Source organism: Triturus cristatus, chromosome 10, assembly GCF_964204655.1.
Source record: "Triturus cristatus chromosome 10, aTriCri1.1, whole genome shotgun sequence".
Classification (NCBI taxonomy): Eukaryota; Metazoa; Chordata; class Amphibia; order Caudata; family Salamandridae; genus Triturus; species Triturus cristatus.
This window is the reverse complement of record NC_140593.1, coordinates 1,144,777,538-1,144,802,222: the sequence shown is the minus strand read 5'-3', so window position 1 is coordinate 1,144,802,222 and position 24,685 is coordinate 1,144,777,538. Positions and strand designations below refer to the sequence as shown.

General features: G+C 46.2%; 1 protein-coding gene across 1 annotated transcript in view; it reads left to right on the top strand.

Annotated features, from left to right (window-relative positions):
* Positions 1-24,685, top strand: part of COG7 (component of oligomeric golgi complex 7) — a 338,508-nt gene that overhangs the window by 247,540 nt on the left and 66,283 nt on the right. The window contains exon 14 of the mRNA XM_085629498.1: positions 10,641-10,781. Within this exon, the coding sequence (XP_085485624.1) occupies positions 10,641-10,781 (141 nt within the window). The remainder of the gene's footprint in view (positions 1-10,640; positions 10,782-24,685) is intronic.

Here is a 24,685-nt window from a genome sequence, read left to right as displayed (position 1 = left end):
TCTTTTCGCCCACATCAAACCCAAAAATGTTGCCACTGCACAGGCATACAGTGCAGGAGAGTCCGTTCACAGTACATGACTAGATGTGCCCAGTTGTTTGCAAATGGGTGCCAGCCATGCCGAATGATACTGGGCATATAACCTGGGCATGCAAACAACACATACTGCACCGACTCAGTTTGATCAGTACAGAAGGGACAGATTGCAGAATCAGATCCTGACCATTTTACAGTGAAGGATTTCAAGTGGAGTGTCCCTACTCCGACTTAATGGTATGGTTTCCTTTCTAAGGACCTGAGATTAGATCCCAATACTTGTCTAGGCCATGAACAGATTTAAAAATCAAATAATTCCGTTAGTGAGGCGCCTGGAACTTTTGGCTCCTCCCTAATGTAATGTGAACGCCCTAATACTTAACTAAGCAGAACTCTGACACTCTGGTCCTGCCTCTATAAGGATTACAGAAGACTGCAGTATCCCATCATACTGAGCAAGGAGACAGTCCGTTCATATTTTCGAGCCATGAAACGAATGTTCCGAACACGGTTAGCCTTTATTAAAGGCTATTTATGGGTTTTTTTTCTTATTTTTTGCTATCAATCAACATCTTTCAACATTTACTCACTTTTGGATCACTTTTTACCTTGGATTGCAGCAATGTTTGCTATTTTTAGGTCGAGCCTGACCCAGCGCTTGCGCTGGTCTGGCGGAGACCTTAAGTAAGGAGGGCTTCAAAAAATGCTACTGCCGGCTACAGCATGCAGTGCTTTAAGTCTTTTTCTGAAGTTAGATTGGTTTTCTTTCAAATTGAAAACGGGGGTGGCAGCAACAAAGTAAGATTTGCTGCCAAAGGTGGTATATTTTAAACTGTATTTAGATTTTTGAAGAGAAGGAACAGGTTTCAACACGTGCTTATATAACACATCCAACACCTTTTCCTCCAGATGATTTCGATAAAAGAGGACAGATTTGTTTTTGCACCCTCAGACTAGATCCTCACTATGTACCTATTCTGCACAACATTTAGTGACTATTTGTCCTTTTTAGGTCTCGCTGAGTCAGCGCGCATGCGCTGCTCGGAAAGACTTTAGTAAGGGCTTCAAAAAATGCTACCGCCGGCTACAGCTTGCAGTGCATGTGCGCGGGCGAGCGCTTCAGCAGAGGCGCCATATGGCGTGATTACTGCTGCGCGTGCACCACTTGCGCACATGCACTGCAAGCTATGGCCGGCGGTAGCATTTTTTTCTTGTGATTAAACGCTACCTGGACCTCTCTGGCCGTGCTTCCTGTCTCCCTTCTAACATGTGAAAGAATGCACCAAAACGTGACGAATACTAAATTTACCCCACAGCGGGCCTCTTGAAAACTGTTTTGATGGTGTGCACATCTGGAAAGGTAATACAGGTTTTTTTGTGCGGAAGACCACGTTGAGCCAAACTGAATAAGTGTACGTGTGTTTCACTGGCGATTTCAGTAAATGTACGTTGACTAGTTAATATTTTGTACAAAAATTAAAATAAGCCAGTCGCTTCAAAACTCTTTGTTTGAATATGTTTGTCTGCATCTTCAAATGCTTAAACTTTTTCGCCACACATCCCCGCATGGTATTTTAGAACAGTAGAACAAATCAGCAAATAAGATGCTGTAGGCTTAGTTTTTCAGTAATTAAACCACATTCTTTTAAAATCTCGCCTTCCACCCCTTTATAGTCTTTGGTGTGATCAAATGTTTAAACTTTAATTAAAACATCCTCACACAATAAAAAACAATAATTAAATAGTTTTGTTGTTTTTGAGGGACAATTCGCATGGTCTAACTTGTATTTATGGATTTTAATATTCTGCATAGTTTTCAAGCCTGAAAAGAGTTTTCAGTGCTTGGTGCTATTGCCTGCTCCATGCTTCTTTTTCATTTTTCTACGGAGAGTCCATGTGTTTATAAAAGCTTGAATGAGCGTTTTTTTTCAACTGGGGGGCTTGGGGAGAATGGGGTCAGTTCACCTGAAAAGAAGACCTCGCTGCCTTGTTTAATAGAGAAGTGGGTCTGTCTTTACGATGCATTTCCTTAATTAAACGTCAACCACACCCACACACAACCACACATACACACAACCACACACGCACACAACCACATCCGCACACAACCACACATGCACACAACCACACACAACCACACAACCACACACACAACCACAACCACACACACAACCACACACACACAACCACACACACATAAACACACACATAAATACACACAACCCCCCACACACAACCCCACACACACACACAACCACACACACACACAACCACACACATAAACACACACAACCACACACATAAACACACACAACCACACACACACACAACCCCACACACACAACCCCACACACACAACCACACACACACCACCACACACACAACCACACACACACACACAACCAACCACCCACACAACCAACCACCCACAACCACACACACAACCACACACACAACCACACACACAACCACACAGACACAACCACACACAACCACACACACAACCACACACACAACCACACACACATAAACACACACAACCACACACACACAACCACACCCACACACACAACCACACACACTCACTCAACCACACACACACTCAACCACACACACGCACACAACACATACACATACACACACAACCACACACACTTAACCACACACACGCAACCACACACACGCAACCACACACACTCAACCACACACACTCAACCACACACACTCAACCACACACACTCACACACACAACACATACACACACAACCCCACACCCACAACCCCACACCCACAACCACACACACAACCACACACAACCACAACCACACACACACAACCACACACACAACCACACACACAACCACACACACAGCCACACACACGCACAACCACACACACACACAACCAACCACACAACCACACACAACCACACATAACCACACACACACATACACAACCACACACACAGCCACACACACACACAACCACACACACACACAACCACACACACACAACCACACACAAACCACACACAACCACACACACACAACCACACATAACCACACACACACATACACAACCACACACACAGCCACACACACACACAACCACACACACACACACACACACAACCACACACACAACCACACAAACAACCACACACAAACCACACACACACACAACCACACACACAACCACAAACAGTTTTTTGGGCTGTCAGTATAAATACGCTGTCACCAAAAACAATGAACACCTCAGGAAAGTTTGGGAAGTCACCCTCAACTTTGAAACCACTTGCTGTTGCAGAGTGTGTGCTGTACACATGGCAATACCTTAACACAGCAGACTGTTGCAAGGAATGCTTTGAGCCTCGCAGGCTGACAGACCTCAGTCTGTGCATTAGTTCACCCCGTCTTGGCATTGCATGAAAACAGGGTGCCCAATGTCCAGCATGAAGTGAGACATTGTGATCGGGGCTGGAGATGCTATTTAGCAATCTACTTAGAAGATTGTGTTTCATTTATGGCATTAAACATAAAGGAGCACTGGCAACGCTGATAAAATGGATTTCATTTTGAGTAGTGACTAAAACTTTAAAAAAGCCTGCAGTACTAAAACAAGCATTTGCAATGCAATAGGTCTCGCATTTGCAAAAGTTTAAGCTTGGCATTGTTCATGACAATGCCTTTTTTTATCTATTTTATAAAACAAACACATAAATAAATGCCATTATCATTTAAAATGCCAATAGTTAGTGTTGCATTATTATTAGCAATGCCAACTGCTCACACTTTTATAATGCGAGACCTATTGCATTGCAAATGCTTGTTCACTTTGGTTGTTCAGTACTGCTGTCTTTGTCTGCCAGGCTTTTGTTTTTGACAAAAGTTCAGAATGTGGTGGGAAGATGTATATGAAAGATGACCCTGAAGTCTGTCTACATGATCTGCCTTCCAGACACTCATTCATTACATCAAGGACAGCAACATTTGTAGAAAAAGGTCATACATTTGCGGGGCAGAGAAAAGCTTTGCCCCAGGCCTCAAAGAGGAAAAATTGAAACTAAGACCTCTTCAGTGACAATATCTGCCTCATGGGCGAGCAGGGCTGTTTCACTCTCTATTTCTCATTACATCTCTCATTACACCACTGATGCTGCTTCAGGAGGTGAGTGGGAAGCTTCTCAAGCTCCCTGGCACTGCTGATCCTGGTGAGTGTCGAGAAAGTCACCATTGAGGCACATAACATCATGGGGCTCTGCAAGACAACAGCTGACCTCTAAACAACATAAACAACCTTGGGTTTGTCATAGTGCTGAAGGATTCTTGGGCTGTGGCATGTTCTTACTATTTCCTTGGCCTAGGGGTACTATAGATCTTTGGGCATGGTCTAGACATCCCAGTCCTTGGGCCTTTGGGAGTGCTGAAAGAATCTTGCGCCACAGCATTTCCTTACTTTCCTCTTAGTCTGGGGGTGCTGAGCGCCCTTGAACGTTGTCTTGGATTCTCCATCATTTGTTTAGCAGTGGTGATGGACCCTTGAGCAGCTGCCTAGGTTATCTCACTCTTTTGTTTGGAAACACCAAGGGGCCTGGGCATGTGGGTTTGCAGGACTTAGGAAGTAGGAAAAACGGATTACTTGCATTTGGTAAAAGGAAGGTGCCATAGAGAACTAATTTTCCCTTACCAGTGGTCCTACTCACGTCCAACACGAATAGATGTTCCTCGTGTAGACTCCCAGTAGATGGTCTGCTGTTGGCGTCACTCTTGGTGTTCATGCTTTTAATAGTCCATACCCTCCTTTTACCTCTTAGTTGGATAGTAGCACGAATTGTCTATCAGAAGGGCCTTCTTAACAAATTAGTCCAGAAGGTAATTTCCCCCCTTCCACTGATTACAAGATTTGCAGCCATTCAAGAGCAGTTACAGCATCTTCATTCTAACTGCTCTCCTCTTTTTTTGTCAGATGTTCTGTAGCTTTCACAAAATACTACAGTGAGCCTTTCCAACAGCGAGGTTTAAAGTCTCAAAAGGACACAAGATCCAACTCCCATTCATGCATTTGAGATTTGTAAGGGCCTGGTGCCTGTGGATCCAATTGTTGAATGTTTCAACCCTTTTTTTAATTGAAAGCTGTATACGCAAACTAGATAATTCCTCTAAAGGCCTTGTCAAAGATAGTCACTTTGGTTCTGCTTTGGAGATTAATCTTTTGGTTCATTCAATTGTCAATTTATGCCTGTAGTTTATTTAGTGCAAGAGATGAATGCCCAAGCAAACTTGGAAATTCCTACTTGCCTGCCTCTGTGGCTAGTTCTCCTCTTCTCTGTAATATAAAGTGGCACAGTGCCACTTTTTTGTTCCAATGCATGTATTTCCTCATTTTGGATAATGGTCCTCCCTAGGGCCTTAATCTGATCACATCCCGGCTGGCTTATCAATGTTTAGTAACCTGTGGAGGGAAGCCTTTTACTTTGTATACAGTCTGTACGGGTCTTGAATTGTGCTGATCATATCTTTTTAATGCCACAGAGGTGTGAGGCACTTGTTGGAAGTCACTAGTAAGACATAGGTGAGGTTTGATGGATGAGAAAGCCATGTTGAGAGATGGCGCTGGATCCTAGGTCTTATCTGCTGGCTGGCTTGGAGAACCCCAAAATGTTACAAGACTGTGCAGGTGACTCGTGTAGATACCAACATATGCCATTTTTGACATTAGGAGAGAAACATAAAAAACTTTCGAATGCTTTAAATATCTCCATCACTGATAATTAGTCTGAGCGTCAGTCCTACCTCATTCATTGCTGCCCGCCGGCACACTCCAGGCATGGTGCAGACATATGCAAATCAGCCTTGGTCCTCTTCCAGTAGGAACACTGAACTAGAACCGCCAAACCACACCCTCTCCGAAAGGGAACACAAGCAACCTAAACTGGATTCAGCCCTGCTAGAGCACTTCAGTGAAGTGCAGCTTGATTTCCAGGCCAAGTGAGATAGGGGACAGGTGTCTGGGCATGCCCATTTCAGGTAGGTTGTCATACAGAGAGAAACAACAAAGAGATGTGTATAGTGCTTAGCTGCTTTTTGGCTAGGTTTGCACTATATACCACAAATGTATGGAATCTCTGCCACTAGTAATTACTCTGGTTTAAGATCCAGCCATTTTGTTTCTGCCCACTGTGCCCCTTTAGAGAGGGAGCAACCATGTGCAAGCAAGTACTGGTCTTTCTGCAGTAGGAACAGTTAGCCGACCTGCGAGGCCACACCCTTCTAAATGGGAGCCCAGGCAACTCTAGACCAGTTTCAGCTTTGTCGGGCCTCATTCGTGAAGTGCAGCTTGAACCTTATGTCACATTGAACTGTGGGACCTACTTCTAGGCATACTCATCGGACTTAGGGAGTCACCCTGACGGCGAGAGGTCAAATGTGTGAACTGGTCTAAACTGTGCTTTTTAGTATAGGACCAAGACTGATTTGGATATAACTGTCCCCTGTGTGAAATGATGCCGACAAGTTAAACTATGGACTGGAATGTAGCCCAGAGATATTACTGCTGACAAATATTAATTCTAGTATTCCTCCATCAATCTTTGCTCATTCCTATGTGCTATGCCCAGACACTGGTCCTGTGCTCGTCCCAAGCTCACTGTGGCCTATGACTCACGCTGGACCTGACTTGTAAGGCTCAAAAGGCAGAAACCAGTTTGGGCTTGGTTGTGTTCCCGCTCAGTGATATTCTGTGAGCATATGAAAAATGTGAGGAAAACAGCAATAATGAAAGGGAGGAAATGTGGCCTTGTTGCTCAAGCTGCTCTCCTTGGACCCTTGACACCCTGGCTCGAATCCATGGTCTTTTGCTTGGCTCAACATGATTCTGGGCAAACCGTATAATCTCCCTGTTCTTAAATGTGTGTAATGTATTTGTGCAATCCCTACTTGATGTACACAGTCTTGTAGATCGTCTCCCAACCCTCTCCTCATGTAATGTACAGCACTCCATTGCTTCCTAGGTAGGTACGTGTTTTATTAATACTAAGGCATGCATACAAGGAAGCTCACCCAAACAATCTAGTGGATATGGAGGTCTGATCCAAAGCCCCTTTGTGTATTTCTTTTCTGTTAAATTAGTGTTGAGCTAAAAGGTGTGTGTTGCCAGATCTAAAACGCAGTGGCTTAAGACGCCGGCCCATTGTCCCACTCGCTTTGAAGTGACCCAAAATCTGAATCACTCGTCTAGCGAGCAATGGTTGGAGAGTCTAACGCTGCTGTCCCCAAGCTGGTTTGCGTACACTTTATCATCACTACACAGCTCTAACATACCTGAAAAGGGGGGGTTAGTCTAGCATTTAGGAGATGAATAAACTTGCATGTTAAATTGAGACCCTTGAATTTACAGCCCTGCCAAGTACCACGCATCAGGCGTTAGACTAACGCATTTCAGTGTGGTGGTCCGCATTACAGCACAAAAATGCAAAGTCACGCATTTATATCACCTCCTGAAGCTGTCAAGCCGGAGCGCTAAAATTAGCACAGAGGAAAGCAGCGTGCGGTCGCGCTACTTTGGCAGCTGCAGAGTCATGTGATTGACAGAGACTGTGACTGCTGCAGGCCTGATGGCTGGCTTAGCTGCGCTCGACTCTCTGGCTTCATGAGGCATTCACGTGTCATGATGGTGTCACAGGGACTGCAACAATGTGTCCCACATTCGCCCAATGCCGAGACAGGGTCATAATGCAGGCTGAGCCGCCCGCGGCTCGAGTTGAGCGGGTAACAGTCATCAGATAGTTTTTAGGTTAGACTGTAGTCCGTGTAGCCCACCACTGCTCGCACCACTATTGTGCCACTGGCCAGTATCAATCTCTGTATGTTATGTTATGTTAATAAAATGTATTGAGCGTGCGAATACCCGAAGGTGGGGTATATGGTCCGCTATCAGACTTCCGATAGCCGCCGGGAGCTGCTCGGGCTCTGTGTATTGCGTGGACCACGTGGTCTTATAGTGAAATATAAACAACAGCATTGGCTTGCTGAAAACAGCATAAGGATCCATTCCACGCTGCGCCGACCTTGCCTTGTTGTTGCCGGCACCGCAGGTCATGAGGAGATCAGTTGCCAGTTGTGATTTCAGGTGGTGGGTCTGCAGCTTCCTGTTTCCCTTGATCGCCCACCACTATTGAAGGGACTGTAGCCTGGCGCCTTTCCATCCTGCGCAGACCCCTCCTCCTTCCTCACAATACATGCTGACTGTGAGATGGGCCACTCTGTTCTAGGCTGCAGGATGTTATTGTTCCAGGGCATTAGCCAGTCCAGACTCTGCCTGCAGTGTCTCAAGTCCTGCAGGCCTCCCCAACACCATCAGCTCCTCGGTGCCTGTGGCCACCAGACATAGGTACTGCCGCCCCTAAATATGAAGTCCACACATTCTCACACTACCTGGCCACCTCATGGATTTGTTGGGTGTCCAGAAGGGTGCGCACACTGTCTGGTCCTCAAGCGTACAAGTATTTAACAATCAAAACCCGGGATCCCCAGTCCAGCTAAGCCACGCCCTGTGAAAGCAGCCCTCTAAAAATGCGGCTCCAGAGCTCTGCAGGTGTCCTCTCTGGCAGGTGCTCACATGAAAGCGCCAGCCTCCTGCCCACAGTAGTACACCATAGCTCCTGAGTGAGGACCGGAAGAGACCAAGGCCATCAAAGTGACACAACAAGAGAGAGCAGCTTAGCGCAGGGGCTGTGAGTATCAGGGCATCAACCAGACAAGCCAACTCTCTCAGCAGCACAGACCTGCAGCCAGTCTACAGCACTACTTGCTGCCTGCAGCATGAGGGACCCTCTTTCGAACAACCTTGCCAGAGACACTCTCTGGCTCACCCTGGCACTGCAGGAGGACACGTCATGGTGGCACAGGTGAGCGTCTAGCAGAGCACTGAAGTAGTGCAATGGCTTAATGGGCAAAATAGTCTATATTGTTCAGGTGCACATATCAGGGATTTATGGGTCTTGGAAACGCGCTGGAAACCGGGTCCAAGGGAGTGGGTGGGGCCGGCAGAGTGTCTGTCACTGCTGGAAGCCCTGAGCCTGCCAGGAATGTGTCAGGACACCATGTACCTGATCATCCCGCCCTCCCACTGCAGGGCGGCTGGAAGGTTTATAGAGGTCTTTCTGGCACACACCTCCTCCAAAATGAACCAGGCATATTCTCAAAAATGTTGAGGATTAGTTGTGAGTTACTGATTTTTTTTTTACAAGGTGAGTGCTCTTCCATTTCTAGTGCTTTGCACCATTTTTTAGATCTTCTTAGAGTTTCTCGTTGCTCAAATGGGTGTCATTTCTGATATGTATATGTTTCCCTCCTCTTCATTGCTTGAGTTTGTTGGGGAGGAAGTGTCACTCATAGTTGTTGAGTGTCGCTTATAATTACACTGAAATTATGAAAATGTCCCATATAGCAATCTGAAACCTCGGCAGCTATGAATTTATTTTTGAAACGTAATGTTATTTTTTTCCAGTGTATTGCAATTTAGAAAATATGTTTGAAACTTCTACAGTAGTACCTTAATTTCCCAACTTTCAGCTTTAAAGCACGGTTCCCACATAGACTCGTCAGACTTCTGTGTTAGGCGCCCGCGTATTTACAGAGGAAAACTACCGTGACGTCAGTTTATCAGGGCTCATAAGCTGGAGATGGTACCCACTCTCTGCGCCCCCTGCAGGTTTAAAAGGGCAGCGCTAGAACTGAACTTGAAGTCCTTGTTTAATTCTCCCTCTCCCCAGCCAATCACAGCTGCCTCCTTATCTCTCCGGATCTGCTTCTCCCGGGCCGGCCTGGGGACGACGATGGGGGCCGTCACGTGGGCCTGGGAAACCTGCTGCGCCAGTATTTTCTCAGACATCGTGTTCCCAACGTCTGTGAAGCGCTTCGCTGCACCTCACTGCCGTCAACGCGGCTTCTTGGCAGGGCGCGCGCGCGCCAGCCAGGTTGGGGCCCCCGGTCGGAGGTCGCGAGTTCCCGGACTTCTCAGCCTTCGGTCATCACTCTCTCAGCCAAAGTACACAGCTGCCTTCTCCCTTGGTATATGTTTCATAGCTGGAGCCTATCAGTGTTAGCGATGACTCAAGAGAGTGCAGGGCAAGAATGGGCGGCTTCCAGCAGGGTTATCTTCGACTCAAACCTCTTAAATCAATAAATCGGTTCAGGGAAGGTAATACAATCTGTTCTCTCCACCCCGCGCTCAGGTGCATTATGTTCTGTGCCCATGCACCCTTTAAAGCCAGGTCTGTGGCAGCTGGCAGGCCCTTTTAGCCTTATTCTATCTGAACAAGCAAGGGGGCATCCCCAACTGCTGCAGCCATGTGGTTTATATTCGAAAAAGGGGGTACACGACCACAGACCGATGCAGGCATCGTCCACAGTATGCTGAAAGGGGGTGCAATAGCTCCACCATACACTCGTGCGGCCTTCAGTGCAGCTGCCAGGCGCTATTTCCGCGACCATGCATAATAGGACCATGCTTTATCCAGCACACAGGCACCTGGTTACCTTAACTGATTTTGGAATCTGAGTTTCCAAAGATGTTTATTTGCATGTGTTTTTGTCTTTGCCCTAGGAAAAAGGAGCTGGGAATAATAACCTGTTATCCGTGCCTCGCGCGGCCCTCACACGCCAGAACCAGGTGGCCCACCAGCTGGCCTTCGACTCAGTTTTTCTGCGCATCAAGCAGCAGCTGCTCCTGGTTTCCAAGATGGAGGTGGGTATTTTCACCAAGACTGCGATTCTCTGACCACTTAGCCACAAGAACGGTTCTGCAGGTTGGCCCCACTGCTCTCCCGTCCACACCTGTACTTTATTTATGACATTCAGCACAAAGCACACCTTGCCAGAGAGGCACACAAAACATTTTACTGCAAATGTATAGTCAAATAAAGTGCAAATGCCAGAAGGTTATATAGCCATAAAACTGTCTGCAATTGATTAGGCAGCACTGGTTCCCGCCAGTCCTGAGCGGTCCTGTAAAGAAAGGCCTGGTATCTCCTCTGCCAAGCAGTGGCCCATTGGTCTCGATAACATCTGTGTGTGCAAGCTCTTGTTCCTTCATGAAGGGATGCCTGCACAGGTATTTTCTCCGCTTGGCTACTCCTACAATATGTAGTCCTGTCCCAAGGGAACTGTAAAATTCAATAAACCATTTGATATACTGCCTTTTTTGTTACTTTACTCTTCACAATACTCCGAAAGAGGCGTCTCAAAGACTTACTTAGTCCTCAGACGGACTGTACCAGGAGGGGGAGACTCACTGAAAAAAAAGCACCAGTGTAAACTGCTCATCTTCGTTGGACCCTGTATCCAGAAAGAGGTGAACCAAAGATACGTTGCATAAAGCAAGAATAAGAAACGCTGTTTTACCCGGATTAAAAAACTGGACAGGAGGGAGTGAGAATGGAATCCACCTAAGCAATCTCACTTGGTTTCTCCCAGTTCCAACCTCTGCTTCCTAATCAGGGATGATGATGTCACCGAGGCTGAGGTACTGCGGAAAGCAGACTCGCTTGTCCTCAATCTCCCAAACCACTGCTTCAGCCGCAGCTCACAAAGTGAAGGTGGTGGGGGGGGGGCAGCAGGAGGTCGAGAGCAATGGTTTCAGGACACACAAACGCAAATCCTAGAACTGCCTCCACCTCGCTTAACCTATAGTCACAACAGGAAACCCATTAAAGAGGGATATCCTTGATACTATACCTGTACATTGTGGAACGAACAGCTTGTGCGTAATGTTGTCATCACATTAAAGTGTGCTCTGAATGACCCGGCTACTGCGGAAAGATAACCACATTTGCACAGCTTTCTCCGTTTCCCTCCGGCAGCACAATTTCTTTTGTTTCTGATGTTATCTTTCCAGTAAGTAAATGAGTTGCATCTTCACTGTGTTAAGCAACACTCTGACACGACATCATTCAGTGGGGAACCCTCCGTGCGCTCTGCACCTGGCAACTCCTTGTTCCCCGCATTGGTTGCACAACTTGGGAACTTTACCTGTCGTGAATTTGGTTGTTCAGAGCAGCCGGAGGGCCATGCTGTCCTTTATGGAAGCATCTGCAGCAGACCTTGTCATGCGCCACTGCAAGACAGTGAGTGGCTAACGCAGAGAATGCACTGAAGAAACTCCACTGGTTGCCAGTAGGAAAGAGGGTCATATTCAAGGCGTTATGCTATGGGCACCGCATCCTCATGAAATCCGGCCCTAAGTATCTGCATTCACTCCTTGAGGAATACAAACCTGACAGAACTTTACGATCATCGGACAAGGCATTGGCTAAAATACCCAGGATACACAGAGCCAGGCAAGGAGCACGGTCCTTCAGGTATCTAGCAGCAAAGACCTGGAACACTCTTCCAATAACCTTAAGAACAGAGACGTCTGAAATACGTTTCCGCAAACCACTCAAAACATGGCTCTATGGAAAAAAGAACTATTAGAGTTCTTATTAGCATCTCCTCACTGCTATTTTCTTTCTCCTGTGTCATAGCGCGGGGACACACCGTTTGTGGTGTAACCAGGCGCTCTATAAATGTGTTATAAATATAAATAAATAAATAAAGTGGCATCCCTTGGTTCGCAAACAGCTGCCTGGCGAAGAGGTTTCGTTTCTTCCCCAGAGATCCCCACTGAAGCCAAGTGTGGCTTCAGCAGTCCTTGGAAGAGGGATCTTGTAGGAACACTCAACAGCCTGCCACAAGTGCAGGGTGCCAGCTGATTTGCTACCTCATTTCCCTCATGGGCATCTCTGGCTCCTTCCAGTCTATGGGCCCGATTCACAACGGTAAACTTCGACGTTTAGACTAAACTTAAACAAAACGTTTAAGTTTACGACTTTAGGAATTCACAAAGGGCATTTACGAGAACTATCTTTGTCTGCACTCGGGGTGGAGAATGAGATCCACCCCGAGTGCGAACATAAAGATAGTACTCGTAAATACCCTTTATGATTTCCCAAAGTCAGAAACGTTTGGTCTAAGTTTAGACCAAACGTCTAAGTTTACTTTTGTGAACCGAGCCCTATGTGCTTCCATCTAGTGCAGAGTGCAAGTGTCGGCAGGCACGGGAGGAGAGAGCCGACCTGTACCACTGCATGTTATGTATAAGTCAATCGTGTGGGTCTTGGTACTATTTATTTTGTGTCTGAGTCCCATTTAGGCCATGTGTATGAAAATACTTAAGCAAGAGAGAATTCATTCCCACCTACAGGATGTTAAGCATGTTCTCATGTTGGGTCTTTTGCCTCTTGTATGATAAGTCTATCTCCCAGTACAGGTCTTTCTAATATTATTTGTTTGTAAAGTTTCACTCGCAGGAGCAGGCCGTCCTGCTTTTTGGAAATGAGTTCAATATCCCCACTCTTTGTATAGTATGAATCTTGTGGTGATTGCAGGCAAACAGAGGGGGTGGCAGATCTGGGATTTTTGTTTGTGTGCGTGTGTATGTCCTGAAACCATTGCTCTCGACCTCCTGATGCCCTGCCTTTCTCTCCCGCCCTCTTCACTTTTCAAGCTGTGGCCGAATCAGAGCTTTGTGAAAGTAAAGAACCAATGAGTCTGTTTTTCGGAAGTACGTCCGCCTCTGCCCCTGCCCCCCCTGTTTACATTCTTTCATCCCCTGCTAGCGATCAGCAGTTATTGCTGGGAGAAACCATGTGGGATTGTTTGTGTATTATCTTTTCTCTCCTTCATGTCCAGTGTTTTTAACCAAGGTGAAAATTATGCCTTAGAGAACACAGCATATCTTCACTTCCTTCTGGATACTGGGTTCTGTGAAGTTGAGCAGTTTATAACTCAGAAAGTCCACCTTTGGTCAGTCAATCTTAGTGCTCGGTATGTCTTTGAGATGCCTCTACCCGAGTGTTGCTGGAAGGAGCAAGAAGTTCTCTGGTTTGATCACCCTGTATTACTATTTTCTTCAGACACAAGGGCAAGCTTTCATCCGTTTGGTAGAAGTGTAGTTTTCTCCTTGGAGAGAAACGAGGACATCTTAGTGGGCCAAGAATGTCTGGTTGAATCACTGTTCAGTGAGGTCTGGTGAAGGCACTCCTAAGTTCATCAGAGTCAACAGCCACATGTAGTGACCCATTCCTGAAGATCTGGAAGTCATGTGTTAATTGACACCAAGTGCAAGCAGCAAACAGTTGGGAGTACTTTACTCTCCATCACTAGGACTGAGTAGCTTGAATGTGAGAAGGAACATTATTTCCTTTCCAGAGACCTAGACATATGGGGATCCTACATACTCATATTTCCCATGTGGTTGTCTGAAGAGGAGAGCAGGACCTTGAGCATTGCAATTTCCGTATTTCCCACATGGAAGAATCTGCAGTTACAAATGTCTGTACGTTTCAGCCCACCTATTATCACTGTAAAGTTGCATTCGGTGCATATTGTGTGCAGGATGCCTTCCCCATTAGGAGTGTGAGCGGCACAGTTTATCTGATGGACAGATTTGCTATGCTTGGTGTGCTAACAGTTACCTTCCTTTATTCCTTTCCACATGAAAAGTTCTCTTGTGCCAGTTGCTTGACAGTCGCTGCAGTTCCTGGTGCAGCAATGCTATGCCCATTGCTCCTGTGACTCATTGATGATCCATGTATGAGCAGTGCCCTTTGTGCAATACATAATGTTTTAACACCAAGAAGGAGCACACTTATTGCCTGTACCTCTTTTTGGGAGCTGTACTAATAGCTGTGTTATTGGGAATAGTACTCCATTGTTTGGTACTCGAGTATTGCTCTTTTTCTTGTGTGAGCAGTGCTCTGTCACTGACATCATTGGTGTATGAATAGCGCTTTGTGTCTGGTATTAGTGTAGCTTGTAGTGCCTGGGGTGTCAGCAGTGTTCTCCTGTGTGTTGTGTGAGCATCATCACATCCCTGGTGTGTAAGCAATGTCCTATGCATGATTTGTAGCAATGCCATTTCCCTGGTGTTTTGAATAAAATTGCAGTAACCTTCTGCATACCTACTATGTTTGCTGTGCCTGCTGTTTGAGTAGTAGCCCTGTTGATGCTGTATGAGTAGTGCTCTTGTGAATGCTGTGATATCTGTACCTGTATGGAAGCAAAGCGAGCAGTTCCCCACTGGATGTTGTGCAAGCAGCAATTCATTGAAAGATATTCTTTTTAAAGGCTACTGCTGACCACATATTCCTCACCTTTTGAATTCCATCAGATGCAACACTGGATCTGGAAACTATAACTCTTGCTTCCTTTTGCCAATAGGTTGCATCATTGGACTTCCCATTGGCTCTGTCCCGTCCCAGGAAGTGAAGGTGCAGAGCTGTGTAATAGTTCCACCCCTGTGCGCTCTTCGACGTAGATCTGTAGCTCCACTCCCAAACTTTGTTGGTGCATTAACAACTTTCAAAATACCAGTCTTCTCTGGATGTCTCTCGCACAGTCAACAGGCTTCAAACCGTGGCACAAATGCTGGAAACGGATGTCGGCTTTGAATCCACCTGAAATCTGTCTTTGGGTCTCAGATTCAACCGGAATTCTAAGTCATATCAGAAATGTTCTCTTATGCACCCTAAGGCTATCGGACAGAAGGAGAAGTTGTATGTTGGACAGCTAAAGTAATGATCCCTTTTCAAGTCACAGGCCTGTTCCTACTGCAAGACCTAGTTGCAGTCAAGGTTCGCTGTCCTCTAAGATGAAGTCTTATAGGCAGTCCAAGGACACATTTTGTCGCAACCCCAAGAAGTCCAGACAGGAAACATCCCCCTGTTGCTCCTGCTCCAAGGAGTGGTCTTGTTGTCGACACATTAAAGATCAGATTCCATGCCAGTCAACGAATTTTGACCCCATTCCACCATGAATTTGCCTGCACACCTCAATTCTGTAGCTGGGAAAGGCTTTCAACGAGGTAATGCTGCAGCTTTTCTGGAAGAATCTGGTCCCCAGGGCGCTTTCAAGCTCTGTGGTTTCACCTAGCCCCCACCATTTAGCCTTACGCCAGAAGGCCTTTCCCCGACAGCGACTTACCCAATTTGGAACTGCGCCTTTGCTGAAGACCATGCCAGTTCTGGCCAGGCCATTGCTGACCCCTGTTCCAGTGGCGCCGAATGCAGAGCTAAGCTTGGCTAGGTTTCGGCCAGTGTCTCATTGTGAGATTACCGTGGCACATCCCATTGTGTTGGAAGGCTGTACTTCAGTGCCTTTGTCTTCAGGCCAGTATTTCTGGTGATTGAGGCCTTATTTGGTTCGGACTCAGATGCCGTGCAGGATGTTCAGGTTTTTCCGTATGACGAGTTGATGCTGAGGAAGCCAATCTTTTTGCCCCCACACTGTACTAATGAGGAACTAGCTTTCAAAATGCAAGTAGGCGTGATACCTCACCAGAGATGGAACTAGACTTCCCTTTCCCCTCTGAGGAAAGTGCCTTCTTCGCTGTGGTAGTAGGAAGGGCAGCAGAGGTGCTGCCAACAGCTAAAACTAGGGCTAGTCTTTTTACTGAAATTTGCAACTTGGACCTCCTGAGCCTTTACTACCATTCAATGAAGCCCTGATAGATACTCTGGCCTTGACATGTGCTAAGCCCTGCTCAGCGCTATGGATTGGTTGCTATAAAAGTGGGCATCCCAGACCTATCTCAGGTGACCCAGCCTTCTTGATGCTGCACCCAACACCGTAAAGTCTTGTAGAGCAGGCTTCAGTCGGCAAAGTGAACTCAGATGTACTTTCTACTGCTCACCCTCATAGAAAGTCTAAACCTATTGATGCCCCTGGCAAAAAAAGTGTTCTCTGCCAGTTTTGCTTTAGGATTGTGGATTGTGGCCTTCTTCATGGACAGATTCAGCCATGCCCTGTTTGGTGGGGTGAGCAAGATCTTGACCACCCTTCTGGAGAATTTTAGAAATATCTTTGCACAAATGGTCCATGACAGGCAGAATGCGGCAAAATTCGTTTTGATTGCCGGATTGGATACTTCAGTTCGTGTAGGCCATGTTGTGGGCACTGGAGTGGTGATTCATCACGACTTGTGGATGTGTACCACAAGTTTCTTAGGAGATGTGCAAACATCCATCTTGGATATCTTTGTAGAAAAGGAAGGTGCACCAGAAATGAAGTCCGAATCATATACTAGAGTCCAATCAGTTAATTTTATTAGTAACAAAAGTAAAAATGGTCATCAGCCAAGGCTCCGATGACTGCAAAAGTATATAATTAAATGAGTTTTATCTTCTCGCAATACAAAAGGCCCTGATGAAGTTCCTTTGGTCGAAGGAACGAAATGCGATGGCGATTTTTACTTTTGTTACTAATAAAAATAAACGGATTGGACTCTAGTATGTGATTCGGACTTTATTTCTGGTGCACCATCCTTTTCTACAAAGATTCCATCCTCTCTGAATACCAGTGACACTCAACAACGTCGGGTGCCGGAAGCAGATGCACAGAACTCTAAACTGTTACCGGCAGGAATTGATGTGCTAAACCATAATTCAGCTGTTGTATTTGTCATCCCTTTTGGATATGCCTTTTGATAGCTCCAGGTTGTTTGGAGACGAGGCGGATTCAGCCTTAAGGACAGCCATGCTATGATCTGCTGCTTGGGCTTGTTCCCCCCCTCCCGCTATGCTAATTCCCTCATCAAAACCAGATGTTCAGGGACTGTTCCCAGGGCCTGGTTCACTAAAAGAGGCTGTCATCTCACCCCATGCAACAGCTTGTTCACTCCTTTTAAGGCTTCACTGGGCATGGGGGATTGGGGAAGAGGACCGGGACACCACCAACATGGCCAGTTTTCCCTTGCCGCCTCTCCGATTCCCACTCCAGTCGTCATCTGTAACAGGGGAGGGTTAGAATTTGTTTTTACCTGCTTAATTGACATTTGGTTACCTCGGATCACTGGGTCCTGCAAGTTGCCAGATGTGGTTACTCTCTACCTTTTCTGTCAACTAACTCTGGGGTTCCTCCTAGTTTCCTCAAACCACAGCAGAACCTGCCTCTTTCCCTGCCAAAGAGGTTCAGTCTTTGCTGGCCGAAGGAGCAATAGAGAGGGCCTCGGGGAATGAGAGGGGCAACATGTGCTATTTCCGCTACATCCTGATGCCCAAAAAAGGAGAGTGGGCTCAGATGAATTTTGAATCTCCAGTTCTTGAACACCTTTCTTCAGATTATGACTCTAGTCCAGGTCTGGTCTGCCCTAGAACTGCCCTATGGCGATGTGCTTGGATTTCCAGAATTTGTACTTTCATTTTCCCATTCTTCAGACCCAGAGGCGTTTCTCCACTTATTGGTGGGAAGAAACACTTTCAGTTCACCACTCTCCCCTTTTACTACATGTCCACCCTACCGGGAATTTACGAAGATGACTGCGGTGGTCGCAGCCCATCTTCATTGGTCTGGAGTGTATGCATTCCTATACTTTGACGACGGGCTGCAGAAGGTATCTTCTTAAGGTTAGTTGCGATGTTACAAAAGAATTCCGTGGAGTTCCGCCAGTGGCGGAGTGCAGTGCGCACTGCAGTTTGTGCTGGTACTTCTGCCGCTCGGGTACAAATTCTACCGAGCGGCAGCTTGCGAACTTACCGTTCACAATCGCGAGTGGGTAAAAAAACTCCGCTGCACAGCGCAAAGCGCAGTTTTCTGCACACGCGAGCTCCGCGGAATGCAGAACACTCTGCAAACTCCGTGAACGGAGCGACGTTTACTGCCCAGGCCTATCTTCTGCATGAGACCACCTCACTTTCATCTTCACTGAGGTTCATTATAAATGAGTCACAATGCCCCATTTGGCCAGTGCAGAGGATTCCATTAATAGGAATCATTCTGGACACAGTGGTTTTCAAAGCTTTACCGCCTCAACAGTGAGTCCAGGACATTCAGGATCTAATCCTGGTGTTTTGATCTCAGTCCTGTGTTTCTGCTTGGATGGTTCTGAGGCTTCTTGGTCCCCTCGCCTCAGACACCCTCCTGGTGGCTCATGCCTGTAGGAACTGCCTTCAATAGGCTAAGCTCTGGAATTGCCTCTTGGACAAAATCTGTGCGTCAGATGAGGGGGTTGGAACCTTGAATGGTTAATGAAAGATTCTAATCTACTTGATATAGGCTAGTCTTCCTACCCCATCCAGAGCTGGGAGTGACGGGTGCATCATCTCTGGCCTGGAGCGGCCATCTTGATGAGACGGAGATCAGGCACCTCTGGTGTCTGTTGGAGCAGGGTCCCCACATCAGTCTTTTGGAGATGCTTATCATCAGATTCGCTCTCAAGCATGGGATTCTCATCACGCCATAAACTTTTCCTATCGTCCAGAATAGATTGACTTTGTGGACGGGTGACAAGATGCCAGGATGACATGCAGGCAGATCGAATACACTCAGCTGAGGAACTGCAAGCTAAACTCTCTTATGTACTTCTCTAGTCCGACTAGGCACTGTCAAAGGCTATTTGCTTGCCCTTTCACCGTTTTTGCATTTATCTAATCAGACCTCCCTGTTCAAGTCATCAGTAGTGATGCTTTTTTTTCTTCTAAAAGGTGTGGTAAATTTAAATTACCTAGACTTAATTTATGCGGTAAAGTTCAATAAGAATAACTCAGTAAAAATAAGAGGCAGAATCCGTGGTATTTGAGGTTTTAAAAGGGGTTTTATTCCTTACAAAGGAATTGGTTCGAACCAGGCAATCGGGTTCCGTCACCACGAAGGTTCGGGAAGGGATAGACAATACTTTATTGACAGGTTGTCATATATATAGTCAATGCATTACAGTAAAGGCAGATGTAAGAGGCGTAACAGCTGATAGGAGAGATAAGAATACACATACGTAATGAAAAAGGCGTTCCAATAGGCGTGCATAAGGGCGTGTACTAGAAACGTCATTATGAGGAAGTCACAGGTGGGTGGATCCATAAGAGAATCCTGCAATGTCAGCAGAAATATATGGCAGAGATGCGCGTGCAGCTGCATGACGTGTGATTGACGTGTAACTGGAGGGTGAAGGGGACTTGACATTTAGCCCTACATGAGGAGACAGAAGTCTGGGATGTCAGAACAACCTAATCCCAAATCGTATCTAATATCTTGTGTTTAAGGAACTGTATTATCTGGAAGGAAAGGTCTCTCGGGCAGGGGCTATTCTATACTGACTGCTAGTGCGTGTATAAGCGTCTACGTGTCTACATGAGATGCGAGGGGGCATGGGCCTACCATGGTAACAGGAGGTATGAATTACTTGCACGGAGACAGTGAGGCCGGGCCCTTTGCTCTGCAGCTGGAAGGATGTTTACCTAAACTACTAGACAGGAATGTATTGGTCGAGGAGCGGAGCAGATAACTTGAAGGCGAAATACAGTCTTGGCAGGCAACAGGCCGAGCCAGGCACCGTTAGCCGCGCAGGGAGTAAGACAAAGGTCATGGATACAGATGCAGGTCCAGGCTGGAGCATTCAGAGGCAGAAGGCAGGAAAAGGCTCGATGGCAGAATTCAGGGCCTACTTGCCAGAGCTGAAAAACGTGAAAGGTGCACCATATAAAGACTGTGGCCAAGCATACTTAGGAACGGAATATTCGACCCATTCATGGTGGATCTGAAAGAGGACATGTTAACGTTGGACGCACATGTATTTGCGTCTTCATAGCTGGAAGTGGAGGGAACATACATGTACTTGTAGCACGTACATGGAGCCGTTGGGGTCTAAGATAGGGGACACAATTGATCATAAAAATCCATATTTCCTCATTCCCTCCTTGTCCCCTACGGACCCTTCATGATATATCGATCCTCATGAATCCATCAATCTGTTCATGTAACATCATTTGCTCTTCTTTCTTCTTACGGGATCTTGAATGAGAACTTGAATGTGGAATACACGATGTGGCACACAGGCCGCAAATCGCTGGCCCACATTGTAGACACAGGCAGCAACTGTATACTATGAGAAGGCCAATACCTAGGAAGGATAGGACCTTCCATCCCCAGGCTGACAACACACTCCAGAACCAACCGGACCAAGTCCAGGTGCCTGGATTCTGGTGTATCTGACTTGCAATCTTATGAAGACGAGTTATGGCTTTATATACTGATGGCGCGTTTTCTGGAATGAAAACACAGCAGCTCGATCCGATGACTCTACAGGCTCCGCCCCTATCGGCCAGGATGACGTCAAGGACAAGACGATTTTGGAGAACAACAATCCGCATCGCAGACTGCTCCTCTGTTAAGTTGCCTAGGGCGGAAGTAGTTTCATTCACTACTGCTTCAAGGGTTCTGGTTAATTTGCGTATCAGTTTACTATTAACTACAGCACCTATGTAGGGAAAAAAACCTTTATTGAAGTCTGTGTATTGCTCCCATGCCGTTTCAGTGTAGTCGACAATCGGGAGATCTCTCTGGGGTCTATTGTGTACTAGATGGGTATTTCTATGATAATCAGGAGGGGCTAGGAAAACGGGTGGCAGAAGGAATGCAATGTAACAGGTACCATCCCAATCTAGAGGTAAACGTATATATGCGGTATGACCACAAAGGAAGTAGGAATGACGGGAAGCTCTAAATGTAGACTTGCCTTGATCACTGAATTCGATCACAGTAGTACATTTACTATGACCCAGGTGTACTGAACCATTCTTTCTTACACATAATTCACCTTTGACTGGTAATACTGACATAGCAGGCAAGACTGGGGCAGCTTCGGATTCAACATTCAGAATCATGAGGTTAAGTGTAAAGTTACCTAATCCATATACTTCATTTTCTAGATCAGTTCCTGTCTTTTTGGGAAGTCCCTCCTTGTTAGTGTAGCAGACTTTAAGCAAAACTAAGTTCAGGTTTCCCCATACCCAGTTGCCCTGGTAAACTACGGTATTTGAATCTAAAGAATTAATCAAACTAAACCAGGCACCACAGGAACCATTATGTGTGAACGGGTACGGAAAAAGGGGCAGAACTCCCTTGTATTTCTGGTAGGGAGGGAGTCGGCCACATATCCAACAATTTGTAGCGTTGTTGGTCTGATGGGAGTGATGTAACATACTAATGAATGTGTTGTTGCGCAGCGCAAGTCTGTAGGACAACTCATGCGGAGGTAATTCGCTAAAAGAGTGTTCGGCAGAAACATTGAAAGCAGAATGTACACGCTTGAAAATAGGGTAGTATATGTGCAACAGTATACTTGCAGCAATAATCAGAAGACTTAGAAGAAACATAAACAATAATGTCACTATACAGTGGCTACGAAGTGATTTACAATATGCACGTTTCTTGAGCTGTTTCTGTCTATCTCTTTCTCTATTTCGGTCTAGAGGATACATGTCAGAGACTAATTTAACTGATTCACCTAGGAGAGGACTTAAACAATTAAATTGTCTGACTTGCTAGACCTTAGTTTCAGTTTATATTCCTGGGAAGCAGTTTTCTCGACCAGGGGGAGTTTTGAGTCAGTCTGTGGAGGAGGGCAGGGCTGAGAGTTCAAATCAGAAGGCAGTCCGTGAAATTTCTTGATATGGCTCGAGTGTAGCCAACCCTTGCGACCCTCAATCTTCACTGCTGTCCTCGTGGTCAGAAGTACTAATTTCGGCGTTTGCCAGCGGGGCTCCAGCGGGCTCCTCCTGTCGAAATTTCTTATAAACACGTAGTCCCCGGGAAACACTTCATGGGGCTTCACCTCGGTGTTGTCGGGAAAGGCTGCAGCTACCTGTGAACGGCAAGATTGTAGTGCAGACATCAAGGAAGCAAGGTAATCTGTCAGCATATTACAATCAACATCAGTGATTTTTCGAGGTATAGGCGTCCCCCACATATTTGGTGGCCTACCGAAAACCACCTCGTACGGGGATAGCCCTGTTCGAGAATGTGCTATCATTCTCATGTAAAAGAGCGCAACTGGTAAAGCTACTATCCAGTCGACACCTTTCTCTCTGCAGATTTTAGAAAGTCGAATTTTCAGAGTCTGATTATGACGCTCCACGAGACCTGCTGCCTCGGGATGCCGGACACAGTGGAATTTCCATTGATAGCCTAACAGGAGTGAAATGTGTTTCATTAGCTCGGATGAGAACGGCTGACCGTTATCTGAGTACACGATACGGGGCAAACCATACCGTGGGAAGAATTCACGAACCAACTGTTTGGCAGTGGTCGGAGCAGTGTAATCTGGGACTGGATATGCTTCTGTCCAACGGGAAAGTGCGCATACAACTACGAGGACATATTTGAATCCTCGACAACGTTCCATCTGGATATAATCCATCTGGAGGACTTCAAAAGGATGATCGGGAGGTTGAAATCCACCTTGCTCTACAGGAATGCTTTTACCTGGGTTGAACTGACAACAAATCATGCAAGTACGCACTTTCTGTTTGGCTGCTGCTCGTAAGTGTTTATTGAACCAAATGTTTTGAATACTGTCTAGCATAGCTTTCTCTCCTAGATGCGCTGGACTATGTATTGTGTTAATGATAACTTGAACCATGGAGTCGGGGAGAAACCATGTGGATTTTCCCTTCGTCATCCATCCCTGATCTGTTTGGATCCCTCCTAATTCAGTCCATTTCTTGATTTCCTCTGGTGTAGCATGTGTCTGTATGTCAATTACATCAAGGGCGGGATCCCTAACTGTCATGCAGTGTGTCGATGTCGGAACTATTGTCTTTGTCAAGTCAGTTGCCTGAGTCCGATTCTGAGCGGTTTGCTTAGCTGTTCGGTCTGCCAAGTCGTTACCCTGGGAAATGATATCGGTGACTTTTGTATGGGCCTTGCACTTCATGATAGATATCGCAGTAGGCAGATGTATTGCATCTAACAGAGCTTGAATGAGGGGACCGTGTTGAATGTTGGCACCGTGAGAAGTTAAATAACCTCTCTCTCGCCAAAGGACTCCGAAGTCGTGTACAACTCCGAATGCATAACGTGAATCTGTGTATATGTTAACTCTCTTATTTTTGGCTTGAACACAGGCTTGCGTCAGAGCGATGAGCTCTGCTGCTTGAGCTGACAAGGTGTCAATACAATTAGTTTCAATAACTTCGGTGTCTGTCGTGACTGCGTAAGCGGCCACTAACTCTCCTGTACTTGTTCTCATGCATGAACCATCTACATAAAATGTCAGGTCTGGATCTGGTAATGGAATGTCTGTCAAGTCTTGTCTGGGTTTCGGCGTAATAGTAATGACTTCAATACAATCATGTGCCAACGGGTCTGTTCCACTTAATGGCAAAAGTGTGGCAGGATTTAATGTACTACAGCGTCTGATTTCTATGTGTGGCTGGAACAATGTTAATTCATAACCTGTCAGTCGTGCTATAGTCAAGTGCTGTGTTTGTGTCCGGTTCAAGAGAACCTCTACTGCGTGTGGTACTTGCACTGTCAATTGATGTCCTAATACTATGGAATCGCTTTGTCTGATCGCTAAAGCTGTCGCTGCGACTGATTTCAGGCACGCAGGCAGAGCCTGGGCTACTGGATCTAATGTGCTAGAAAAGTAAGCACACGGTTTGTGTGAACCTGCTTGTTCCTGAGTGAGTACTGACAAGGCAGTACCTTCACGTTCTGTAACAAAAAGTGTAAAAAGCTTACTGTAACATGGTGTCGCTAAAACAGGTGCTTGACATAAGGCTTTCTTTAAGTCTTCAAAAGCTTGTGTATGTTCCTGAGTCCAAGGGAGGACAGTCG